This window comes from Microtus pennsylvanicus, chromosome 13 (assembly GCF_037038515.1).
Source record: "Microtus pennsylvanicus isolate mMicPen1 chromosome 13, mMicPen1.hap1, whole genome shotgun sequence".
Classification (NCBI taxonomy): domain Eukaryota; kingdom Metazoa; phylum Chordata; class Mammalia; order Rodentia; family Cricetidae; genus Microtus; species Microtus pennsylvanicus.
This window is the reverse complement of record NC_134591.1, coordinates 79,105,305-79,130,541: the sequence shown is the minus strand read 5'-3', so window position 1 is coordinate 79,130,541 and position 25,237 is coordinate 79,105,305. Positions and strand designations below refer to the sequence as shown.

At 50.0% G+C, this 25,237-nt stretch overlaps 1 protein-coding gene across 16 annotated transcripts in view; it reads left to right on the top strand.

The window, feature by feature from the left end:
• The window catches only part of Camta1 (calmodulin binding transcription activator 1), an 826,088-nt gene that overhangs the window by 412,456 nt on the left and 388,395 nt on the right, over positions 1 to 25,237 (top strand). For all 16 annotated transcript variants that reach the window (XR_012907539.1, XR_012907538.1, XR_012907537.1 and 13 more), the window contains one exon: positions 18,277 to 18,412. Coding sequence is in view for 11 of the 16 variants with exons in the window: in XM_075946642.1 (XP_075802757.1) it covers positions 18,277 to 18,412 (136 nt within the window). In the remaining 5 variants the exon portion in view is untranslated. The remainder of the gene's footprint in view (positions 1 to 18,276; positions 18,413 to 25,237) is intronic.

Sequence of the window (25,237 nt, the reverse complement as noted above, 5' to 3'; positions counted from 1 at the left end):
CTGGTTCTGGGAACCTGAAGGCCCCTGTGGTCCTCCGTCTAGGGAGAGTGTGACCTGACCAGGCTCTAAAATAGATAAAACTGTGCTTTGGAGGCTGCCGTTGCCAGAACCTTCTTGGGCAAAAGAGTTGTGGTTGAGCACTTAGCACATGGGGTGTGGGTGACAGAAATAAGGATTGGGGTCAGTGGGAATGAGGGAGGAAAAGATCTTTGTGGGGAGCCAGCAGTCCCCAGCTCTGGGCCTATTTCTCTGGCCCCTGATTTTTTGGGTTCCAGGCTCCAGGAATCTCTCAGCCTCTACAATGTTTATTCTCTATCTGTCCTTACCGACTCAATAGCTCCTATTCTGGGCCCCCCATCTTCCTATAGTGTTCTCAAGGGGGACCTTTCTTTACAGAAAGACTCCTGTCGCTGTCTCCTGCCATCTGGACATGACCTAAGCCTGTCCATCATCGCCACATGGACACAGGTCATTCCCATTCTGTCTTAGCCCTGGCAGTGCTGGCCAGAGGTAGCTGTCTCACTGACTGGAGGGAATTGCTGTTGGGAGGGTTGAGCCAAAGTCTCATGTGGATGGAGGGCTCACCGCTCGGGGCCCTTCTGCTTGGGAACTCAAGCCCAAAAGATCCGAGAGAGGTAGAGGGCAGCCAAAATGTTTTCTAGTGTCAGTCCCAGTCTCTGGGAACGAGGTCATCTGGAAAGGAGCTGGCATCAATGGCTCCTCCGAAATTGGAGGGTTTGGGCCACCAGGGCCTGTTGTGTCACAGCCTATGGTAGCTTTCTTCCTACAAGACCCCCGCCCCCACCTTCCTGAGTTCCACATGACACAGCTCTGTGCCCACTGCTGGTGGGAGTCGGTGGATCATGGGCCCCTCGGGAGCCTAGGGCAGGGTCAAGGATGAAAGTACAAAGGGCAGGCAGGTCCAGTTTCACAGTCAGTGGCTCCCCACTTGGGGGTTCAGTCAAGTCCAGACAGTGAAGCCAGTAGGTGGTCCCCTCATGAGCAGATCAAGCATTGTCTCTCCCTAGGGGAGATCTGCAGCTATGAAATAGCCAGAATGGGCAGGAGGGTGGAAGGAAGCAGAGGTGCTGGCTTGGGCCCAGATATGGATCGTAAGTGATGAGGTGGGCTGGGCAGTTTCTGTGATGGGTCTTCCTCTGCGGAACAGGGATCTGGTCAGACCTGTTTCACAGATGGCAGATGAAGGCGGCAGCTAATGGAATAAGGTGATTTCTGTCTCTCTCCATGGTGACTGAGGGCCAGGAGCAATACTGTCTGCCGAGGGAGGCTGCTAGGGCAGACCCATCAGGGCCCATTGTCCTGCAAAGACACCCTCAGTACTGAGTCTTGTTTTGCTCCCAGATGGAGGCGAGCTCACCTAAAAACAGGCCCCAGAGGGACTCCAGTTTCTGAGCCCACTTTCCTGCCCAAGGATCCCAACTCCTTTGTTACCTCATCTAGAGGAGCGGAGGAGGTCAGTCAGTCTGGAGGTCCGGCCATGGTCACTTGGAACTCTTCCTACCATGGCTGAGCAGGCCACTCTGCAGCTGCGGGTGTGCTGCTGTGTCACATGGGGGGGTCCCCTGAGGGGGCTCCTGGGCTCAAGGCCCCTTCCCTCTGCCCAGAGAAGCCGCCATCCACGTGTCCTGATTACTTTCCAACCAGAATGTACCTTTTTGCCAGAATAACTTTTACAGGTCTGTACTAAAACTAAAAAAGTTACCAGACAAAACAATTCTGCTTGAACACAGGATTTCTGCCGTCTTGGCTCCATCGTGGTGCTTACGAGATTTATGAATCTGTTTGCTCATGGACCTCATTCCTCCCTGGAGTGTAAACTCCCTGGGGCTAGGGCAGGCTTGCTGGTGTGGCTCTATGGTCCTGGTTTACATGGGTGCCTCGTGTTTAGGGTGAAGGGGCCCAGTGTTTACAGGGGTCCCCGCTCTCTCTAGAAGAAAACTCCTAATGTTTACACAGCAAATCCCTCTGCAGTACCTTCTCCTTGCCCATCTTTCTCTTAATAGTTATGGATTATGGAAAAGAAGAACAAAGCCCATTAAGAGGTTCCCCTACATTTGATTTGAGGAAGTTTCCGTCGGAACGGCTCCATTTATTGGCCTTTAGCGGATCGCCTTATTCCCTTCTCGCGCAATGAATATTGCCTTGTCTCCTTGAGAAAAATTGATTTCAACCAGGAAGGAGAACAGCAAGCTCCCTCCTCCTCCTTCTCTTTTTCTCTTTTTAATTTTTTTTCCTCCCACGGAGACAGAATTTATCTCTTAGGTAGGTGGGGGAAGCAGGAATAATTGGACCAGAGGCTAATTCCCTGAGATTCATTGTCTCGAATGCTCCCACCAGAGTGTGGGAAGCTTGCCTTGAATCGCGTACTAATGATAAATGACAACTTCAACAGACCCTCACATTGAGATGTTTAGTCCTTCCTGCGAGGAGATGACACATTAATTTTCTCCCAGATTTACATTGGATTATTAATAAAATATCGGTGGCGGGATGTGACAGGTGAGGGGCCGTGGGAGCGCTGGGCTCCACCGAGGAGGCACGGACTTGTCCAGATGAGATGCGTCGGGGTAGAACATGAAACAGAGACCCTGGGTGGCATTTGAATAATGCTCCTGTTGCCCTGAGAGGCTGGGGCTCCTGAGTCTAGGCTGCACTGAGCATCGGGAACAGAAGGCTCTTTGCCTTTGCAACTGTTGGAGTCAGATATTACATGGCTGATGCTTCTTGTCTTCCTTCTTATAACCCTTCCTCCTTTGGTTCGATCAAATACTTTAAACAGAACGATGTTTTCTATGCCTTTCCCATTTGGCGAGGGTTTATGGGGTGCTTCCTGTTTACCGGTCAGAGAGGGTGGGTGGGTTGAAGAACCCGCCACAGATTGGAGAGACAGATGTACTCCGTGCTGTGGGTGGATGTAGCTCAAAGAGAGGAATGGCGGCCTAGTGCGCAGGAGGCCGAGGGTTCAATCGCTGTGTGGCGGTAACTGCAGCCACTCCAGAAAAGACGTGGTCCTTCCAGCTCAAGCTCACCCTCACCCTGAGCCAGCCTGATTTGCTTTCGAGGCCACCCAGGCTACCTTAGAACCTGCCTCACACGGGCCAACTCCAGCTTCTCAGCTCTTTCCAGTGTCAATGACAGGGGTGGACAGAAGCCAGACCTGCCAAAGCCCCCGTTGTCTGGAGGGTGCCCGTTCCCCCTCTCCAAGCTCTCCTCCCAAATAACACTGTCTTTCTGAGAATTGTTACTGGGGAAACTGAGGCTTCCTTTTGGCATTCTTAAATCTCTTTCTTTAATAAAAGATTTTAGGAATGTTCCAGAGTACAAGGACAGTTTCACTAGGGTTTAAAGAAGAGTAGTGAGGTCGTTGACAGATCCCCATGGCTGCCAGGAGGAAATGGGAAGTCACACTTCCTAAGTTAGGAGTGGAATAAAGTAGACAGCAGAGAAAGAAAGTACCCCCAGAATGGGGCTAGGGAGCAGAGGCGAAAGCCCCCACTTTCCAGGCTGCAGGCTTCGCTTTGGACATGCTCGCTTGTGGAGTGACCCCAGCGTGAGGAAGGGCCTCTAGCCTTTCTCTGTAAAGTGATGTCCTCTGCTAGTTAGCTGGCAGTCCCCCCTCACTTGTGTCACGGTGTGGAAATGATGTAACCCCTACTCTACCCAAAGCTGCCTACATTCGGTCAAGTTCGTCATCTGGCTTGTGTAGCACTCGTATTAACAGCCATAGTCCTGGCTGTTCCTCCCTGTGGATCGCAGCTGTGCTACCTGGCTAATTCGAGTCTTTTATCAGCCGGATTAGCCCCACCCCATGGGCCCGGCTGGATCCATGGCATCATTTTCACTGTAGCCCCTGCTTTTCCTGCCTGCCCTCCACCAGGCCAGGCACCTTGCTCTGGTCCCTTAAACCCGCTGCTGCCTCAGGAGGAAGCCTCAGCCCAGGCACCTTCACCTTTCTTCTGCCCAGATGTTGGGTCCTGGGACAAGTCCCCAGGCTGCCTGTTTCTACCCACCGCCAATAGCCTTGGACAAGCGGGCCAGCTCATGTTATCTGCTGTGGAGTGCCTTCCCACCTGTGTCCCCGGGGTAAACAAGAGGGGTCTCAGAAGCCTCACGTCTGTGCAGAGACAAGGCAGTGACATACAGAGTACCCCACGTTGAGGCTTGGTCTGTGATAACTGTTCAACAAATATTAAACAAATAAATCACCGGTGTCAGAATTTTTAGAGGTGTCTGTAGGAGCTCGGAGTGAGGTGTTAGTCCTCAGAGACCCATGCTGGACTCTCTCCTGCCCATTTCCATCCCGAAGGACCTGCAGCCCCTTTGTCCCATGACCTCCGGCATCAGGTTAGATGACCAAAACTGTGGTCAGGAGCCTGTGTTTAAAGATCCCTGGGGAACACACACCTGGACTCCCACTGTGGGGTCCCGAAAGCCGGCCTACCCTGGCTTCCTCTCCCTGCAAAGCCACCAGGATATTAAAGAGGGGTGCCTGGCACCCCTGCCTGGAAGGCCTCCTCTTCCAAGGCTGTTCAGTGTGGGTCCCTTCAAGGGCATTCATGGCGGTTAGACAGGCGACGTGGATCAGTAGCTACTGGGTGATGTTATCAGCCTTCTCTTTTTTGATTCAGAAAAATGAAGAATGAACTTCCCCACGAAGCTGTTCCAGGCAGCAGCTTCCTGGGACCTGCTCACCTCAGACATCAAGAGCCAGTGCAGTTGGTTGCCTCCTGGCTCCTTGGCGGGCTTTGGAGCGTATGAATCTACCGGGGTTGTTCGCTCTCTGATAAGAAAGCCTCTTTTACGGTTTTCAATTTGCCCTTATTTTAATGAAAAGAAGTCAGGGCTGGACCGCCCAAGAAGGAGCTAATCAAATCAAGCAAATTGGTGTTCCCTTCTCCTCAGCCTTGTTATTTCTATGGCTCCAGTTAGAATTTATTATAGAAAGCAATTGGTTTTCATATCTGGAGGATTGCAGCCTGGGCCAGGCCTTATGGTCCCCCTTTCCCCATCATTCTTCAAATATCCTGGAGTGAACCATGACTTGGGGACAAGGGGACGACACTGAATATTTGTGACCAGTCTGCTTGCTTTTGGTTGCTCACCCCCCCCCCAAATCGTGGGGACCTTATAAACAAGCCAGAGAGAAGATGCCCAGTGGCAGGCTAATAAAGCAGCCCCATGTCCTGTGAGATCTGGGCTGTCTCCACGGCTTCTTGGGGTTCCATCCGGTGCTCTATCAACCTTGCTGCAGTGAGCTAGCCATCCATCATGGCTCTCCCCAGGTCTGTGTGCAAGAGAGATAAGCAGAGGAGATGTCCTCTATCAGGCTATCCTCCTCCCGGCGCAACACAGGGAAGAACCACAGGACCAATCTAAAGTCGGCTCCCACAGCCTTTGCTTTGTGTGAAGGACTTCCCACCGGCCCCTCACGCTGACCAGAAAATCCTTGGTGGAAAAGAAGAGTGGGTAGCCAGGCCCCACAAAAAATCGTGGTGCCGTGAGTCCCTTGCCCTCCCCTTATCAGCCGTGTGACTTTGAGACCATTTCCGTCCTTCTACGAGCTCCATGTCTTCCCACCTGAGGAGATCGACACCAATCTGAAGTCACTGTGAGATGAAAACGGGAGATTGGTGCAGAGGCTTTACCTGGCCCCTAGGACAAATGCTTAGTCAGTGACAGCTCTTCTTATTGTCACGGTCATCATTGACATTTTGGTCCAGGCCACCTGCTTCTAATGGTGCATGTAAATCAGGCTATTCGTGGTGAAAAGATCAGGAGAGGCCCAGGTACATAAAGCACGTCCGCCTCAATTAAGGGTGGCACTTCCCATTTTCTAACTGCCCTCCGCAGTGGAGATTTAGCACCGGCCTTGGGACTAGTATTGCAGTCTGGACCCTGTCGTGGGGCCCTGCTTTACGCATGAGGTCACGGCTCGCAGGCAGTTGGAAATGCACATGCTGCATTTTCCTTAACTACCACCCCCATCCGTGCCATTGGCAGGACGGAGATGCTCACGATTTGTCTGGGGTTTAGCTGGAGACAGGGGAATGGCTATGGTGTGTAGAAGCCGTCTGGGTGTTGCTCACAGTCCTGCTATGTGTAAGAACATCTGGGCTTTAAGGGAAGGTGTTGGAAGAGACAGACCTTAGAATGCAGTGGCCCAAGAACTGATCGGTGGCATGCAGAGGGCTGCAGCAGGCTGCAGCCAGGGCTTCGGGTTGCAGGGTGGCCCAAGAGATTGGTTCCTGCACGTTCATGGGCCAGTGAAGTAGCAGTTGGGTCTCACCTGGCCTGCATGGATGAGAATGGTGTTTTATGAGATTCTGCAGATGAACACAGAGAAAATGAGGGTTCCGGGGGAGGGTCATGAGCCACACCTGTGTGGGGTGCATTGATTTCTGTCTTAGGGTGAAGATTGGAAAGGGTGTCTGGATAGTGGATTATCAATGCAAGCCTCTGTGTGTTTGCACGCACGTGCATGTATGAGCAGAGGTCAGAGGTCCATGCTGAGCGTCTTCTTCCGTAATCTGTCACACTTTTGAGGCAGGGTCTCTCATAGGACCTGGAGTTCAGTGATTAGGCTAGACTGGCTGACTGGTGAGCTCTATAGGGACCCACCTTTCTGCCTCCCCCGCAGCACCAGGGTTACAGATGCTTGCCGCCACGCCTTTTTTCACATGGTTGCTTGGGGGATTGAACTCAGGTCCTCATGCTTGCAGGCAAGTGCTTTGCAGACTGAGCGTTTCCCCAGGCCCACACTGCAGTTCTTATAAGTTGAGCTTAGTGTTGGATTCAATTTCTGATTGTTCTGTAATTCTCCACCTTCCGTGTACACACGGAATCTCTCATGCACACACCCTTCCTGTGGTTAGCAGTTGCCAGTCACCTTCTGCCATCCTAGCGTGATGACCTCTTGTTTAGGGAAGGCTCTTCCCACAGAGAGTATCCCAGCTGCACCCTCAGGGTGCACCATTGCCTTACTCTCTGTCTTCCTATCGCTGCTGCTGAGGGTGAACCCATGAAAAGGGACCGGGTTTGTCACTAGAAACAGTCATAGGCACGCATGCTACATGCTGGGCAGTTGCTGGTCACCTTGCTTGCATCAGGCTACCAGGAAGCCAAGGTGTTTATTCAAGGTGTGTGAGGAAGGAGCTGAGGTTCAGATGTCACAGAGAGTCCACTCCAGGTCCCACGATTGTCATCTTCTGGATGGACATTGCTAATAGTTACAAGTGTAGACAAGCTAACTACAGGCTCCCAGATCCCCGGGACTGCCTTCAGCTGGCCTCAGTGCTTGGCCAGCCTGGTCTCTTCGCATACCCCAGCCCTCCCACTCCTTGACATCATCTGAAGTATAGCTCAGATATCGCACAGTTGCATCAATAAATACTTTAATCTGTATCTCTAAACGATGTGATACCTTTGAAAAATACTAATGCACTGCAATAATCAGTTCAAGTTAATCATAATTCTAAATAGCTAATCAATGCTAGATTCCAGTTGTCTCACAAATGCCATATATATGTATGTACGATGTATATATAACACACACATTGTATATTGACATGCATATATATTACAGACATGTAACACATATATGCAAATAAATATACATACACACATAAACTCACAAACATGCACACATGTATACACACACTTACTCACATATACATATATATCTACACAAATCCCCACATATATATATATATATATATATATATATATATATATATATATATACAGCAAATATGTATGCACACGTATGTGTATATGTACACACAGGCCATGTTGCCTGGTCAATGTCCACCTTAGAGACAGTTGCTGCAATTAATGGCTATGTTTGGGTGTGTTGTATTGGGTATGCCATGACTCCAGCTCTCTCCTGCTCTGTTTCTCCAAGAACCAGCTGAAGAAGTGAGGGCATTTGTCCTCTAGTATTTCCTCTGGTTTAGATTTTGCTGGCAGTTCTCCCACAGTGTCATTTAGGACGTTCCTGTCCCCTCTGGGAGGCTGAAAAAAAATGGAAGCTGAGTCCAGAGACTTACTTTTAAGGTCTTTTATTTTAGTATCACTTTTATTTATTCTTGGAGAACTTTACCCATATATAAGATGCATTTTGATCATATCCACCCATCCCCCATTCCTCCAATCCTCCGGGACCCTTCTCCTCAACATGCACCCATCCCAACTGTATGTTATCTCATAAGGTCTTTTCTGTTTGGCCATGTGCTCCCATTGAGAGCCATGTCACAGGGGAGATGGGACTCTCTCCCTGCCTTTCTGGTTTTCTTTAGGTTTTGATGACTTGGGTCACAGGCGTCCTCTGACAGCGAGCAGTGTGTGGGTTTTGCTTTTAGAATCCAGAGATTAAACATACTCAATGCATTCTCACCATTGTGCTTGCTACTCTTCCTTCTGCTCAAATTGCCCCGTGGCCAGTCTGCGGGGGGCCTCTTCAAGGGGCTTCCTGAGCCCCTTTCACATAATTTTGAATCATTGTTACAGCTAATACTATGCTGAAAGACAAAAAAAGCAAAAACTGAGACTCATTCCCCTTAAAACCTAGGGCAGTGCAATGCATTCCCCTTAAAACTCGGGGTAGTGCAAGGTGTTTGTTTTCGCCAGCTCTGGTCAGTGAACTGAAGGACCTAGCCCTCAATGAAGCGAGAGAATGAGTTAAATAAAGGGCAGCCACAGCAGAAAGGAAGAAATGAGATAGCTTTATTCATGTGTGTGTCTTGATTTAATATGTAGAAAGCCCATATAATCTACAAAAACTTTACAGGAACTAATAAAAGAGATTAGAAGGCCTTGGTACATACAGGGCTGCCCTAGCCAGCTTTCCTGTTGCCGTAATACAATGTCCCGGAGAAAGCAATTTAGAAAGAAAGGTTCCTTTGGTTCATAGCTCATGGGTATGGTCCATCAGGGCATGAAGTCAGAGAGGCAAGAGCTTGAGGCAGCTGCCCACATGGCATCCACAATCGGGAAACAGAGCAATGGTTGTTAGTGCCCAACTCGCTTCCTCTCTTAAAAAAAAAAAGAAGTAGACTTTATTTAATTATGATTGTGTTTTATAGAAGTGTGCATGCCAGGTTGTGACATGTGACACGGTGAGCCTGTGACGATTGGAGGCCGACTTTGAGTTGGTCCTCTCCTTTTGCCTGTATGTGGAATCTGGGGTTCAGACTCTGATCACCAGGCTTGCACAGCAGATGTCTTCCCTCACGGAGCCACCAAGCTCCATTGGCTCCCTTTTATTCTGAACAGGCCCTACACCCAGGGAATATCTTCCCACTTCAGTTGAGTTATCCAGATAATCCCTCCTAGGCATGCCCAGGGGCTCACCTCATCAAGATAGTCCCTCACAGGTGTGCCTGTAGGCTTGCCTCCGAGGTGACCCCAAATCCTATCAAGTTAGCAATCAGTTGTCACCTTCACAAAGATCAATACTTCGAAGTCAATTATACATCTATGAGGCAGAAATGAACAACCCTAAAGTGAAATTAAGGAAACAATTCCATTCACAAAGAACATTAAATAGAATAAATTAATTAGCATGGATTTGCTTTGCAAGTTTTAATACCGGTACACTGCAAGCTCCAAAGTTTTACTCAGGGAGAGCCCAGATTTACATAGCTGGAGAGACCATTCCATGTTGATGGAATTAAAAACCACGTCATTGCACAAGGCTGAAACACTCAATGCTATCAGGACAGCAATTCTCTCCAAATTGACTTCTTCAGTCGATCCTATCCAAAGCCCCCGGGGGGGGGGGGGGGTGCAGGGCTGGAGATGCGGTTCTGAGGTTCTGAGGTTAAGACACTCGCTGCTTTTGCAGAAGATCAGGCCAGCACCCATTGCAGGGAGCACAACTGTGTGTGACTGCCCTCCTCTGGCCTCTGCAGTTACTGCACCAGCATGCCTATGGCGGCTATACAAACATGCAGGCACACACATACACATTAAAAAATCAACCTAAAACAAAGGGAAAAAACTTTTAATCCTTCTCTCCAATCCTAAAATTGTCCAGTTAGTCATGAATGCACATGAGATACAAAGGTCCTAGAATAGCCAAAACAACGTTAAAAAGGGACAGCTGCCGGACTTGGAGTCCCTGACTTCAAACTGCAGGGATTAAGATGATTGGCATACGACGGAGAATAGACCAGTGCATGAAGCTCAAGAATAAAACCTTACATTTATATTTCACTTATTTCCAACAAAAATGCAAAAGCCGTTCAGTGGATGGGTTGGGAGGCAGGATAGGCATTTTCAGTCTAAAAGGTGGGGCCGAGGCAGCGGGATGTCAGGTGGGGCCGAGGCAGCGGGATGTCAGGTGGGGCCGAGGCAGCGGGATGTCAGGTGGGGCCGAGGCAGCGGGATGTCAGGTGGGGCCGAGGCAGCGGGATGTCAGGTGGGGTCAGGTGGGGCCGAGGCAGTGGGATGTCAGGTGGGGCCGAGGCAGCGGGATGTCAGGTGGGGCCGAGGCAGCGGGATGTCAGGTGGGGCCGAGGCAGTGGGATGTCAGGTGGGGCCGAGGCAGCGGGATGTCAGGTGGGGCCGAGGCAGTGGGATGTCAGGTGGGGCCGAGGCAGTGGGATGTCAGGTGGGGCCGAGGCAGTGGGATGTCAGGTGGGGCCGAGGCAGTGGGATGTCAGGTGGGGCCGAGGCAGTGGGATGTCAGGTGGGGCCGAGGCAGTGGGATGTCAGGTGGGGCCGAGGCAGCGGGATGTCAGGTGGGGCCGAGGCAGCGGGATGTCAGGTGGGGTCAGGTGGGGCCGAGGCAGTGGGATGTCAGGTGGGGCCGAGGCAGCGGGATGTCAGGTGGGGCCGAGGCAGTGGGATGTCAGGTGGGACCGAGGCAGCGGGATGTCAGGTGGGGCCGAGGCAGCGGGATGTCAGGTGGGGCCGAGGCAGCGGGATGTCAGCTCAGCCCCTTGCATCACCCGTAACAAAACCTACCACAGCTGCATCCCAGGCCTAAAGGAAAGAACTGAAAATATAAAACTCCTAGAAGAAAACGTGAAGAGAATTTTAGGACCTTGGACCAAGTGACAACTTCCTTCATCTCTATAAGTTGGTAAAAAGGAGAAAACAGATGACCTGGATTTTATCAAAAATTTCAAAGAAACCATTAAGGAAAAGAAAATTCAAATCATAGGCCTGGAAACAGTATGTGATAAAGTCCTTCCATTAGGACTTTATGTGAGGACTTCTGGCAACTCAGAGAAGTCAAGCAATTTAATCTAAAATGGGCTAAAGATTCAAATAGACATTTACCCAAGAAATTAGACAAATAGCTAATAAGGACATGAAAGGGTGGTTGGCATCAGTAGTCATTAGGGAAATGCAAATTAAAACCAGCACACACCCATTAGGGTGGCTTCAGTCCAAAAGACAGAATTGGGGCAGATAAGAGGCCACCCATGCATCGCTGGCAGCGTGCGGATGGATCAGCACTGTGGAAAGCGATCTAGCTAGCCCCTGCGCTTCAGGCGAGTCTGATGTAGCCAGCTCACACGGGTTACTAGTGAGCCTCCAATCATGGTTAGGAAAGGGTCATTCTCTGGTAAGGGAGGAATCCACCTATAGTTGCTTCTCCAGTATTGCGGTTTTACTTATTACATGGAGTTACTGGTCTGCTTAGGGGTGCTGGGTCAGTGGGAGAGGGATCATGTCAACGGCATCTTTCTCTAGCTCCTCTCCAGCGACCTTAATAGTGTATATAAAATTGTTAGTCCTTTTCCCCACTGACTTGATATAGCTCATTTACTGTGTAAGCCAAACATGTATATGGAAGGGAAATGCCCTACTGGTCCATATTCATCTATCAGACTCATATATTTTAAACTATAGAGGCTTGAGTATGGTGAGTAGCTGATAGTTAGCTCTTATCATGAGTGCATGTGTGCATGTGTGTGTGTCCTGCAGATTGAACCTAGGGTCTTGCCCCTGCTAGGTGGCAGTCACTGAACCACTAAGTAATAACACCAAGCTTGTAATGGTGTATGGCACGAGGTGGGATCGTTGATCCCCTGGGTGGGGGACAGACACACTATCAGGCAGAACTTATGTGAAAAGTGTATTGGAGGAGGGAGGGAGGAAGGGGAATGGAGAGGGGAGGAGATGAAAGGAGAGGGAGGGAGAAATGGAGAGACAGAAAGAGAGACAGAGAGACAACAACCTGCCTCCTTGAAAAAAAGCAGAAAGAAGAGAGTGGGAGTGGGCAGAACTTTCTCTTAAAGGGACCTTAGCATCCATATAGAGTTAGGGTACTGCCTGCCATGGGGGCAGGGGTGGCCACTCTGCCTCTGCTAGGTCCCCAAGAAACAGGGCTAGGCTTGTGTTTGCCTGGATGATAACAAACCTTCGTTCTACTTTTTGTTTCACTCGTGTGATGTGTGTATGTGTGTGTTTATTAGTTTAGGTGTGGGCATGTGTGTAGGGGTGTACCTGCACATGGTTGCACATGCATGTGTTGGCTCTAGGTCACCATCCTGTATTTTTCCTCAAATTTATTTGTTTGTTGAGATGGGGTTTCTCACTGAACTTGAAGCTCAGTGATTTGGCTAGGCTGTCTGGCCAGTGAGCTCCAGGGAATCCACCTGTCTCTACACCAACAGGGCTGCCATTGCAAAAGTTCATGGCCACCCCCAGATTCGTACATGGGTTTGGTGATCCAGATTCAGGTCATCATGTTTGGGTGACAGACCCTCTTGTCACTGGGTCATCTTCACAGCCCCTTGTTTTATGGTTTATTTTGAGACAACATCTCACTATTTGCCCAAGCTTGCCTTGAACTCACTTTATAGCCCAGGCCAGTCTTGAACTTTTAGTCCTCCTGCCTCAGCCTCCCCAAATAGCTGGGATTAAAGCCTGCACCACCTGGCTCCCCAAATAGCTGGGATTACAGCCTTCACCACCAGGCCTGTCTCTTGGCTTCTCCATTGGGGTTTATCTGGCTCTTCTTGATATTTATGTCTTGTAAATAAAACTATTTATTCTGTTCTTATGTGTGTGTGAGAGAGAGTAGAGTATATGTCTGTGAACTGTGTGTGTGCAGGAACCCTCAGAGACCAGAAGAGGGTGTCAGGTCCCCTGAAACCTAGTGACAGGTGGTTGTGAAGCCACCATGTGGGTGCTAGGAACTGAACGTGGGGCTTCTGAAAGAGGAACGAGCACTTTTAACAACTGAACCATCACTCCAGACCCTAAGTAATTTTATAAGATAATGTTCTACATTAAAAACATCCTAATGGTGTTCTCATTGGCAGAACTGACTCAAGGGGAGGTCATGCTTTATGATATTGTTTCACCCTCGCAGAGACATGCCACCTTTCTGTATGTATCAAAACCTGCTTTTATGTCTTTTGGAAGATTTTGCAGTTCTCTTTAGATTGGCACAATTTCTTATTAAATTCCTTAAATTCTTTCCTATGTTTAAATTTTCTCTAAGTGTTCCTTCTTCTCTATGGTAGATGGAAGCTCATCCATCATTAAACCACCTGTCTTCAGTTATCTATCTATATGTGTATCTATCAATAATCTACTTACCTATCATCTATCGTCAGCTGTCATCTGTCTATCATCTGTCTGTCATCTGCCCATCAATCTATCATCCATCTTCAGCAATCATCTTTCTATCTATCATCTATCAATCTACACCCATGTCTTCAGCTAGCGTCTATCTATCCATCCATTCATCATCTCTTTTAATCCGTATTAGTTAGTTTTCTGTTGTGCTAAAACTCCATGACCAAAGCAACTTATAGAAGGAAGGGTTTATTTGGCTTACAGTTCCGGAGGATTAGAGGTCATGAAGGGAACCATGGCAACAGGCAGCAGCAGTGGCAGCCAGAGCAGCGGAGGGCTCACAACCAAGATTTAGAAATAGAGAAAGTGAGCTAGGAATGCCACATGATCTCCAGCATTTAAAAGCGTGACCACACCTCCGAAATCAACACAGACAGTGCCACCAATGGGTGACCAAGTATTCGAACACCTGAACCTGTTGGGGACATTCTTCTTCAAATCATCATACTGTCTAATGTCTAGTATCTTTCTATTAATCTGCTCGCCCACCCACTCCCACGCATCGACCTATACCACACACACACACACACACACACACACACACACACACACACACACACACACATCTTATCTTTTGTGAAGCTTTCCTCAAGTCCAAGGACTTTTCTCACCACTGTGTGGAATGTAACTGCTTGTCCTAGCTGTTCCTCTCTTAGATGAAAGGGTTGCTTGGGTAGCGGCCTCCTGCCTAGAACAAAGCTAGCTTCCCGTGGCCATGGTCTCTCCTGGAGGTCTCCTGCACCAGTGCAGCTGTGGTGGGGGCCTCGGGAATCTTCCCTGGGGCTCTTGACTGCCTGTCTCAGCTTAGTTGTCCCAGAAGGAGATCCTAGGAGAAAGATGAGAGACTAGCCCGAGGTTATGTCATAGCTGACCCCAGGAGGCAACAGTAGGGGAGTGTCGGGGTGAAGGAGGCAAAGTATGAACCTAAGTAAAGGGCTTGTTTCCCAACAGGTCTCCACTGAGTCGGCTCTAGAGAGGAGAGTGGAGGAGCCAGAGTTACCTTAGCTAAGGGAGGAATCTGGGACAAACCCAGAGTTAACCTAGTATTAGGAGGAGACATGGACACCCTCACTTACCTTATCTGTGGGAGGGCAAGTCTAAGATACCCCGAGTTATCCCAGTCATAGGAAAGGAATCCTGGGACGGCTCTAGAGTTGCCCCCAGACACCGTAGAGCAAGAATGGGGCAGCTGAGGATTTGCCCGACTGTATGAGAGGAAGTCTGGCCTCTGACCTCCTGGCCCCTGGTCCCGTGCTAAGTGTGCTTCTGGACTCTATTGATCCCAGCCAGCATAGCAGATCATGATTCGGTCTCGGCTTAGTTAGCAACCTGGGCTTCCCTGGCATCCACAGACTTGCCAGGCACTGGAGCACGAAAGGCTGGTTATCTGGGGATGTTGGCAGCACCTCCCTCACAGAGTTAGTATGCAGGTCAGGATGATTGCAGATGATAGATGGATGGGCATAGGTGCCATGTTCTCAGCCAGCAGTAGATGCATGTGGATGACCAGGACACAGAAGGCCGGGATGGTTAGGTTGCTGGCTGTGTCCACACAGTCCCTGCTCTCCAGCTGTGTCTCTATTCCTGCCTCCCCACTCTGCTCGGACCTGCCTTGCCTTAAGCGGTCAGGTAAATGGAGGCCCTTCCGTGTGTGATCTAGTCCTTCTTCTCCAGCCTAAAGCCCGCTTCCTCCACCCTCCCTCCTCACAGGCTCGGACTTGTGGCAGCACAGCCTCTCAGACTCAGTCCTGTCAGGCACAGGGATCCTTCTGTAGCAGGACCGTTTTCCCCTTCATGGCCCGTAGGGCCTGGCAATGTGGTGGGGCCTCCACGTCACACAGAGCAGAAGCAAGCTCAGACAGAGTCAGTCAGGAGGGTTGCACACTGCTTGGCTCTCATTTCTGTGGACTGGACTGAAGATTCCATTTAATGAGGTCATTCGAGTTGAACACTGAAGCTCCCTGGATGGTGTCCTGCTTAAGTGACAAGCGACAGGGCCACTCTTGGGATGTTAAAGTGAGATCAATGGGAGACCCTCTCTGGGGACCACTCACAGTGTAGGTACGGGTGCTAAGGATCCGTAACAGTGGTGGGGATGGTGCAGGTCACAGGTCCTTCCTCTGAGGCCTTCTTCAGAGGGTAACTTTTTATTTTTTTTTGACCAGGGGTTTCCTGGCTGTGTTCCCATTATAGTGTCCTTACCCCTGCCCTATGAGAGGACGGGGACACGGAGTCCGTTTTCTTGCCCTAACATAATCCTTTGCCCTCTTTGGCCTTAAGGATGGGAGCTTGGGTTTGGGGACCTTTCGTTGGGTGTTTGAGGGACTGGGAGGTTTCACAGTGTTCTGAGGGTGCAGTGCAAATGCCCAGAGTTGCTGGGACTGAAAAAGACTAGCACACCTCCTCCCCTCTCTGCAAGCCCCTCTCCATGAAGAGAAAGAAGGAAACTGACTGCGGGGTGGGGGTGGGGGGTGGGGGGTGGTGTTGAAATGCAAACCCATAGGCACAGATAGCCACCATCGGGTGACAGTGTGTGAGCAGTGTGTAGGGCCATTTCCTGTGGTTGTTTTGGTTGGTGCAGGCTGGGGCAGGAAACCAACAATGACAACCAATTGCACCCTGATCAGGGAACAATGGAGTGCAGGGAGGTACCTCGGAAAGTCTATAATTTCCCATGGAATTGCTCTTTAGTCTTCCCGGGGCTGCTGGATGACACAGTCGGACTGGGTGGGGACCATAATTAGTTGTAGCCACCCCGAGGCTTTCTTTTTGCCCTCTAAACAATGGAAGATTAAGCCATCAATAGCCAGTGTTCAGTCCTGTGTGGTGAAATGGCCCATTGTTCAACCGGAAAGGGAAGGTTAGGGGTGGGAGGCTCTCCCCAAGCGGTGGGAGGATGGATTGGCGTGTTTCTTCCCCCCACCTCTACTGTAGCACAGAAGCCACAAGCCAAGGCGCCTCCAGAGCTGCTCTAACAGACACACTCCTGTGCAGCACCGCCTCCTCTGGCTCAGAGGAGGATGGAGTGCCACAGGCGCCAGCACAGGCACACACAGAACCACGGGCAAGTCTTTCTTTGCCTAGTGGACAGGTGCAGGTGGCCCACAGCCAGCCCCTGAGTGAGCGTGCTAGCTTCAGGGTTGGATCTGCCCACATCTGCACCTGCTGCAGCTTTATTCTGGGAACGGCTTACCACAGCACCTGCTGGCAGCTGGGGGAGGGCCTTAATGTTATCGCGCTTTGTAAATTCCTACCCAAAATATATGACCACCACAGCACCTTCATAAACACACACCACACACACAGACACACACACAGACACACACACACACCACACACACACCATGCACACACACACACCACACACACACCATGCACACACACACACACACCATGCACACACACACACACCATGCACACACACACACACCATGCACACACACACACCATGCACACACACACACACCATGCACACACACACACCATGCACACACACACACACCATGCACACACACACACCATGCACACACACACACCATGCACACACACACACCATGCACACACACACCACACACACACCACACACACACCATGCACACACACACACCACTCCTCTGCTCTCTGTGACTGGGGTATGCTTTTTCTTTGGAAAAGTCTAGATTCTGTTTTGTTTGGTACTTCCAATGTCTTGTTCTGTTTTCAGACACAAGGTCTTGTATATCCTGGGTGGGCCCTGAACACACGAAGTAGCCATAATGACCTAGAACATCTGATCTTCCTGGCTCTGCCTCCTAAGTGCTGGGCTATAGGCATCCAGCACTATTCCCAGGCTGTTACATGGGTGCTAGGGATCCAAACACAGGTCCTCATTCCTACAGGGCAATCTCTTTATTGATGGAGCCTTGTCCTCAGCCATGCTTGTTCCTTTTAAACATCACAGGAATGCATTTAGAAAACGAACTGCCATTTTCCAAAGCTGCTATGGCCACAGACAGAATAGATGAGGGTTCCTGGTATATCGAAGATATCTGACAGCTGAAGCCCAAATGGGGAGGAATCAGGTACTTTGCTTGCCAGAGAGGAAGGACCATGATGCTTGTCTGTATCCAGCAGTAATCTAAATGCAAGCAATGAATCAAGAGCGGTGTCCTCAGCACCAGGGCTGCTTCTATTGGTCTGCTCTTAACGTAGTCATCTAGCGTCTGCGTTAAACTTATTTATTCCCTAATGCTGGCTGATGGATTAAAAGATGTGTACAAAATTCTTCTACAAGAGATAAGATATTGCAGTCTGCCAAACACCCCTGGCTCTTTTTGCTTTTTTTCCCCCCTGTCTCTCTGTTTTGCCTACTTTACACTACTGAGCTCAGGGCCCCCCACATCATATATCCTGATTAGTTTGGAGGAAATTACTAAGGGGTTGTTTTTTAAGCCTATCATTGACACATTTAATTCATTAGGTACCAAATCCACAAGCAAATTTTGGCTGGCCGTAAAACATGGTTAATCCAGGGAGCGGCAATAAAAGGTGAAAAATTACGTCCCAGCAAATGTGGAATATTGCTTTTCTGTAGAGACTTTTACTGGTCTGCGGTATCTTTCTTCATAAATTTCCCTTCTGCTTAGTTCTCTCGGTAACTTAACCATTTGTCGCTTGCAGACCGCAGAATGGCTCCATGATACTCTACAACAGGAAGAAAGTGAAGTACAGGAAAGACGGGTACTGTTGGAAGAAGAGGAAAGATGGGAAGACGACCAGAGAGGACCACATGAAGCTCAAAGTCCAGGGAGTCGAGGTAAAGGGCAGAAAAGGCTCTCCTGTCCCCCAGGTGTCATTTACGGGCCGCTACAGAGAATTTGGAATTGCTTGAGAACAATCTGATGCCAGTCACCACTGTCAAAGGAATTTTAGTTTGCCAAGTCCCTGCTGTTGGCGTTGGCTTCTGTCCTCTTACCCCAGAGTTTCTCTTCTGTTTTCTTTGGAGCTGACCATGGCCAAAGTGCTCTACCCAGGGGGTCACTGGTGTATGGATGGGGATTGACACGGTGCCTGGGGGTTTCTCTACTATGTTTATCATTGTGTTTCCGGGTGCTTTGGGGTTGTACTGGGGTGCAGGTCTCAGGGAAGACGGGTGTCATCGTGAGGAAGCATCCTCTCCAGGTGCTTCAGCCCACTGGTAGTGACCATCAGGGCTGGGCAGCTCTCCTCGTGCTGACTAAAATTTCATCTCCCTGTGGGGTGTCTCAGCTTCAACAGATAATGAGATGGGCTCTCGAGTGAGCAAGGTTCCTGCAATGCTGGAGTGGAGAGAGAGGGATCTGGGATCTGTAGGAATGGAGAGGGATCTGGGATCTGTAGGAATGGGCTCAGCATCTGGAACAAACTCAGCTTTGGGTTTCCTGGATGCCACCTTGCTATTCTGGCCCTAACATGAACAGCCACAGAAAAGTCCATTCCCATCAGAGGGTCCCAACCAGGTGTCCTGAAGACCTCAGTGGTTCCACCAAGGGTCTTGCCTGCCACTCTCAAAGGGATGTGGCCAGGGATACCACGGGCGAGATCTCAGAAGCCTCCCATAATCCAGCTGGCATTTCAGAGAGGTAAAGGCCGGCATCCTAGCTACTGTCATGTCGAGGGTGTGTCTGCCCATCTCAGTGGTGCGAGGATTGTGAGCCCACTTGAGTTCTAAGGATTGCCCTTGGGCACTGTCGGTTTTGGGGACACGTTTTGTCATGATGATTTTTTCCCCTGTATTAATTATGTGCTTTTATGGCTGCCAAAAATAGCATCAAATGGCTTTTATTATATTACCCCATGGAGAGAGATAACTTTCATTTTATGTGTATGTGCTTTTTTTTAATATACCAATAAGAATTGTTTTATGGTGATGAATAAGAAAAGCCGCGATATGAGAAATTCCCGTTTCCTCTCCTCTGCCTCGTGTGCAGTTTAATTGACTGCATGGAACATTAATGTGCAGATTACCCGAACGTGCTGCTGGAAAGAGCCATCTCCAGCATTGTGACCAGGATCCTGCTAATACATACGCATTAGCCCTTCTTGCAGGGAGCCCAGAGAGTTGGGGCTTGCTCTCTGGGGGGACAGGCTCTTACCGCCCCACAATGGAAGAATAGGTAGGGAGAGAGAGAAAGAAAGCTTGGGTGGGGACCAAGAGAAAGGAAGCTACTTATGCAGGGATATTGAAAGCCTGCAGGAATTCACACTAAACCTCAGCAAGCAGCCCCCGTGCCTGGAGGCCTCTGGTATATTTCATCTTTAGTAATGCGTAAATCAGGAACTCCTGGTTGTAACTAACAGCGGGGTGGAATTCGTCCTCAGCAGTAGCTTGGAAGTCCAGGGGAAAAAAAAAACCACCGTGTTCATTTTCTCCCCTCTTGTTATAAATTAGAATTGTCACCGGATGGAATGAGGATGATTTATGGCTATTTTTAGGCCATATTTATGTTGGGAGTTATTTGTGGCACTCAGCCTTGCAGACTACAGCCTGGTTCCTCAGATGTGGAGGAGGGGGGACACATGCAGATCAGAGAGGGCCGTCGGTGACCTGCTGGCCATGAGCAAGCAGCCCCTGTGAGTGGGGGAACTGAGAGGCCTCCCTGGCAATGACTTGGCCAATGTTATTTCTGGTGTTTTGGAGAGGGAGGCCACCTTCGGCTACGCTTCTTGGTGGCTGGTCTTTCCCGGTTCACTTGGAGTGCTATCCCACGGAACCAGACAGCAAGTACTGGCTGTGTACTTGCTTTTGTGTGTTCTCTACAGAGAAAGAGGGAGGCGTGTGCACCGTCCGTGTGGACTCAGGGTGGAGCAAGAAGGCGGCCATGTTTGCACATCACGCTCATTTGCAGTGCACGGAGCTGTGAAAGGTTGAGCATCTAGGATAAGTGTCCCCGGGAGTCCAGAATGGGCTGCAGCGGGCAGAGATGCTTCTCGGGCTAGGTGGGGTGTGAAATGAATTCTTGGAAGTTGGGGACGGTTGCGCGTGTATGAGTAATTGACATGTTGTTTTACACTTTGTCACTTAATATCTCCAGCTAAGCCGAATCTATGTTGCTTTCCGGCCATTTTTAAGTGGTTCATCTTATTCCTCTCTGTACATAATCTTGTCCCCTTGACTTTGAGAACCTTCTCACTCAGACTTGTGGTATCGTCATTACTGCCTGACTAAGCATCCTTATAAGGGTCTTCTTGGGCACATAAACAGTCTGGACCAGGAATTGCTGGGTGTCAGAGTTTTAGTTTTGCTAGACAATGCCAAATTGCTTCTGGGCGACTGTTTTAATTACATGCCCACCAGCACTGGCAATGACCATTTCCCCTACACCCTCCGGCACACTGGTCCTCAGAAGATGGTACTGTGTGCAATTTGAATTCGAGTTTTTCCCTCTTATTCATGGGAATGGGCTCCTTCTTGTTGAAGTAATTGCCTTTCCACGGTTAGGAGTTTTAAATAGCCCAGAGGAAGGGCTTTTTGGTAATATCAGCCCCCACACTTCGTCCTTGGCGTTTCTGTGTTAGTTGTGATCTGGAGTGGGACTGGGAAGCCCAGTGGGCAGTCTTCGCCAGCTGTGGTGGTGCTATCTACTAGGCTTCACGGTCAGAAGTCTGCTTCCTCCCTGTGGATTTAGCAGGCAGATCCTGTGGCTAGCACCTGTGTCCCCCAAGCCCTAGTCCCCTCCAGCTACCCTCCAGCTGGATGGACAACTAGGGTTTTAGAGTTGTGAAATCTTTACTATCCCAGTGGGGTTCCTCCGTTCAAGGGCATGATAAAGACATCTGGGTCTATCATTTAACATATTACTTGCTTTAAGCCTTCCCCGAGGCCAGGAAAACTTCCAGCAAGCGGAAGGAAACCTCAGCTCTGACTCCTTTTGTTCTTGTGGGCTGGGGCCTTCACACACACATGTCACTCCTCGGCAGGCGCATTCGCGGGGCATGGGGTGTGGGCAGCAGCTTTTGAAGCTAACTAGCTGTTCCTTCGCAATCAGCTGCCTTGTCTAGGGGCCAAGGAGAAGGCTGCGATAAGCTTCCAGGGAGGGCAGAGCTGATGAGAGGAGAGGAAAGGGACTGAGGTGTCAGGGGATCACAAATGAGACCTCAGCAGGTCTGAAGTGGGTCCTGCCCCCAAGCTGACTCCTGTCGGCTGATCTGGTGTTCCCGGGAAAGGATTGCTCTCAAGATCCCTGTGCCTTAAGAACTCCCGCAACCGTGTTCACACTTGTCAGGCGACAGCAGCAATCAGCCAGAGAGCCTTTCTGGAAGAGTCCTTCCCAAGTCTAGGGCCCTTTTCCCTGGCCCCCGACGCTAACAGGTTGTTTTATGTCTGCTCAGCCTTGTCCTCAGACTCCTGGCATGTGTCGTATCCAGACCAGCTCTCAGTTCCCCGTTTCTCCCATTCCTTTTCTGCTGGGTTCCCAGGGAGATGGGAGCTGTACCCTCAGTGTGTAGACAATCACAAATTTGCAAATCTCCTGTGAACAGTACTGGCTTTGTCTGGTGCAGACATCCATGCAGAAGACATGCTATCATATCTGTTACATAGATGGAGAAGTCAGGCCTTCAGAGAAAGGGGTTCATAGGTCCCAGAGCTGGGGCTGGAACCTGAGAGTTCTCAGCTTTAAGCATAACTGTTGTCCCTGGCACTCAGGGTGACCTTTAGGGTTTCGGATCAGCTCAGCCCACACTATTTACCTGGTGTGGTCCATCCTTCATCTACTTATTGGGTACTTGTCACCCACTGTCATTGTGACAGGTACTGGGAGGTTCAGGGGTACAAAGAGGGGTGTGTGGTCCCTAATCTCAGGAGGATACAAAAATCTTAGGGTTTTGATGTGTGCCGGAAGAATTCCAAGGTCCTGTGTGGAAAATGAGGTCAGCATAGAAGGCAGACCTGGCGTTAGGACAGTAGCTCGGGGAGGTGTTAGGTGATGGATAAAGATTAGGAAGCGCATGAGCCATGGTAGAATCTGCCGAGAAGCCCTCTGTGAACCCGTTCCCATCAACTGACTGGATGGTGGCTTGTGGGCATCTTTTCCAGCCCTGGCCAAACTGGATATCCACTCTTGTGTGCCTGGATTATTGCATGAACCTTTTCGTGGGTAGCTATACACAGTCTTTTTCTCCCCCCAGATAGTCGGTGACAGCAGAGGTGCAGTTCTCTCAACTCCTGACGCGAAGGAAATTAAAGGGTTTATTGTGCTTACGGACAGGGCAAGGGTGAGAAAGTGCTTAAATGAAAGCAGGTCTCCCCAAAATGGCCACACCACCCCAAAGTCAAGGATGGGGACGTCCCCTTAGCAGCGCAGCTGTAGCCCCCTCTCCAGTTAGCCCCCCACAGTCTATCTTTAGCACCTCCAAGACCACAAGGCAGGATTACCTAGAGCTGGCGCAGAGGTGCAGGAGACACCACAAGCTCTAAGGTGAGGGTCATGTGACCCTCCCCATCCCTCCTCCTACAAGGTAGCTTCAGCAAGCCTGATCTTAAGGGTGACTTGCTAAGACTTTCAGCTGCTCTGATGAAGACAATGGCTGTTGTGGTCAGGGGATAGGGTTCTACTACAGGGCCCTTTGCTCCTATCTCACGCTGTCCTTTAGTGAAGACAGTCTGCCCTTGGGGTCAGTGAACGGGTCTTGCATTGAGGCTGCTGATGCAGTGGGAGACGGGACCCAGCCCTGCTTCCTATAGAACCCATCCTTCTGTGATGAAAGGCAGTCCCCGGCCTGGCCCGTCCCTGAGTGGAAATGCCAGTCCATTTCCTCTGACTGTCATCTGTGGATGTGAACATTTTGCTGATCTGTTTGTGCTGCCTGGAAAGAACCCAGTGTCCCTCATTTCTCCATTAACTGCCTTCAAGCTAGAAGGCCAGCGTTGGCGCAGCAGTGACCGTAATGAGGTTACATTTTGGGACTTGTCCTCATTAGAATGATGTTCTTTATTTGAGCACTTAGGCCACATATTAAAAAAGGAAAAAAAAAGTACCTCTTTCGAAAGTAGAAACGATATTGTAGTTACTGCATTAGGAATTAACAGGGCATGAAATAACCGCCTCGTGGCAGAGCCAGATCCCTTCCGCTCTGTTCCCGGCCATAAGATAAATAGGTATCTTGCTTGCAGATGATGGGAAATGCTGGCAGAAGTCAGCCCAAACAGGTCTGGGGCCCAAATCAAGTCTGGAAAAAGGCAGGGAATAGATAAGGAGAGAAACAGGTTAACGAGGCAAGGGACCACAGAGGCTCAGAGGGGCCAGCGGCCCGCCGCTCCCACCGTGTATGTTTGACCAATACAGTTGCTGCTTTCTGGAAAGGGCTGTGTTCGGTCCCTGGTATTTCCTGGGGACTTGCCGTGCACGGACAGCATCCCTCATGTAGACCATGTTTCTTTCTGTGGTGTGGCCACTGACGTTTGAGTCTTCCGGGGTTCATCCCTGCTCCTCTTCAGCCAGAGGGAAATACCCCCTCGTACTGCTTCCCCCAGACTTCACCCATGCCTGTCTCAGGAGTGTTCTCTTTGATGGATTTGGGTCCAGCACACAGATGGTTAAACACGTTATATCTTCTATGCTATAACGCTTCTGTCTGAGGTCTGGACACTGGGGACTTCAGGGTGTTGGGTGTGGGGCGAGAATGTCATGCTTGGCAATGTGCAGAAACAAAGCCAGATGTTTCCATGGGCTATGGCCACGATTCCCCTGTCTCTGCTCTCAAAGCCCTGTGGGTTGCAGATGTGTGTTGCCGTGCCTGGTTTTTTATGTGGGTGTTGGAGATCTGAACTTGGGTCTTCACGCTTGCATAACAAGCTTTGAATACCTTATTCTATTTACAAAATTAATTTTTTTATTATTTTCAGTGATGTGCATGTGTGGGAATCTGTTTGTGGGATTGTGCACATGAGTGCAGTGCCCTTCGAGGCCAGAGCTAAAGTTGTAGGCAGCTGTGAACTGCTAGGTGAGGGCGCTGGAAACGGAACTCTGGTCTTCCGCAAGAGCAGCAAGTACTCTCTCTGCCAACCTATTATCCAGGTTTTAGAGTGTCTGGTGACCTAACTTTCGCCCCTCCTGGAATCTGGGAGTGAGGTGTGCTGTGTGTCTGAGAAACTCTCGGTCACTGTCTTTCCTGGGCTTCACTTAACCTGGTTATCCTGTGGGGTAGATAGTTAATCTCCATTGCTCGTGTAACTAAAACTTGGAGTTGGGGCATGGGAGGAGTAGGGAGATGGCAGAAATGGGGAGGGGAGGGAAGTGAAAAGGAGGAGAGGAGAGGAAGGAAAAGTCTGGGAAAAGGATAGCCTACAGGTTACACAGTTACAGGACCTGGGGAGGAGATAAAACGCTTCCCATGCATGCGTGGGGACACGAGGTTGGACCCTCAACACCCATGCAAAAGCTGAGAAGAGCAGCATGCATCTATAGCCCAGTGCTGGGAGGGGGATGGGCAGAGAAGCGGGTTCCTGAAGCTCACTGGGCAGCCAGTCTAGTTGAAATGGCGAGCTCCAGGCTCAACAAGAGACCTTGCCTCAAAAGATAAGATGGAGAGGAATGGGAAAAGACGCCTGATGTCAACCTCTGACTTCCACAGGCCTCAACACGGGCTACGGCAACTCCAC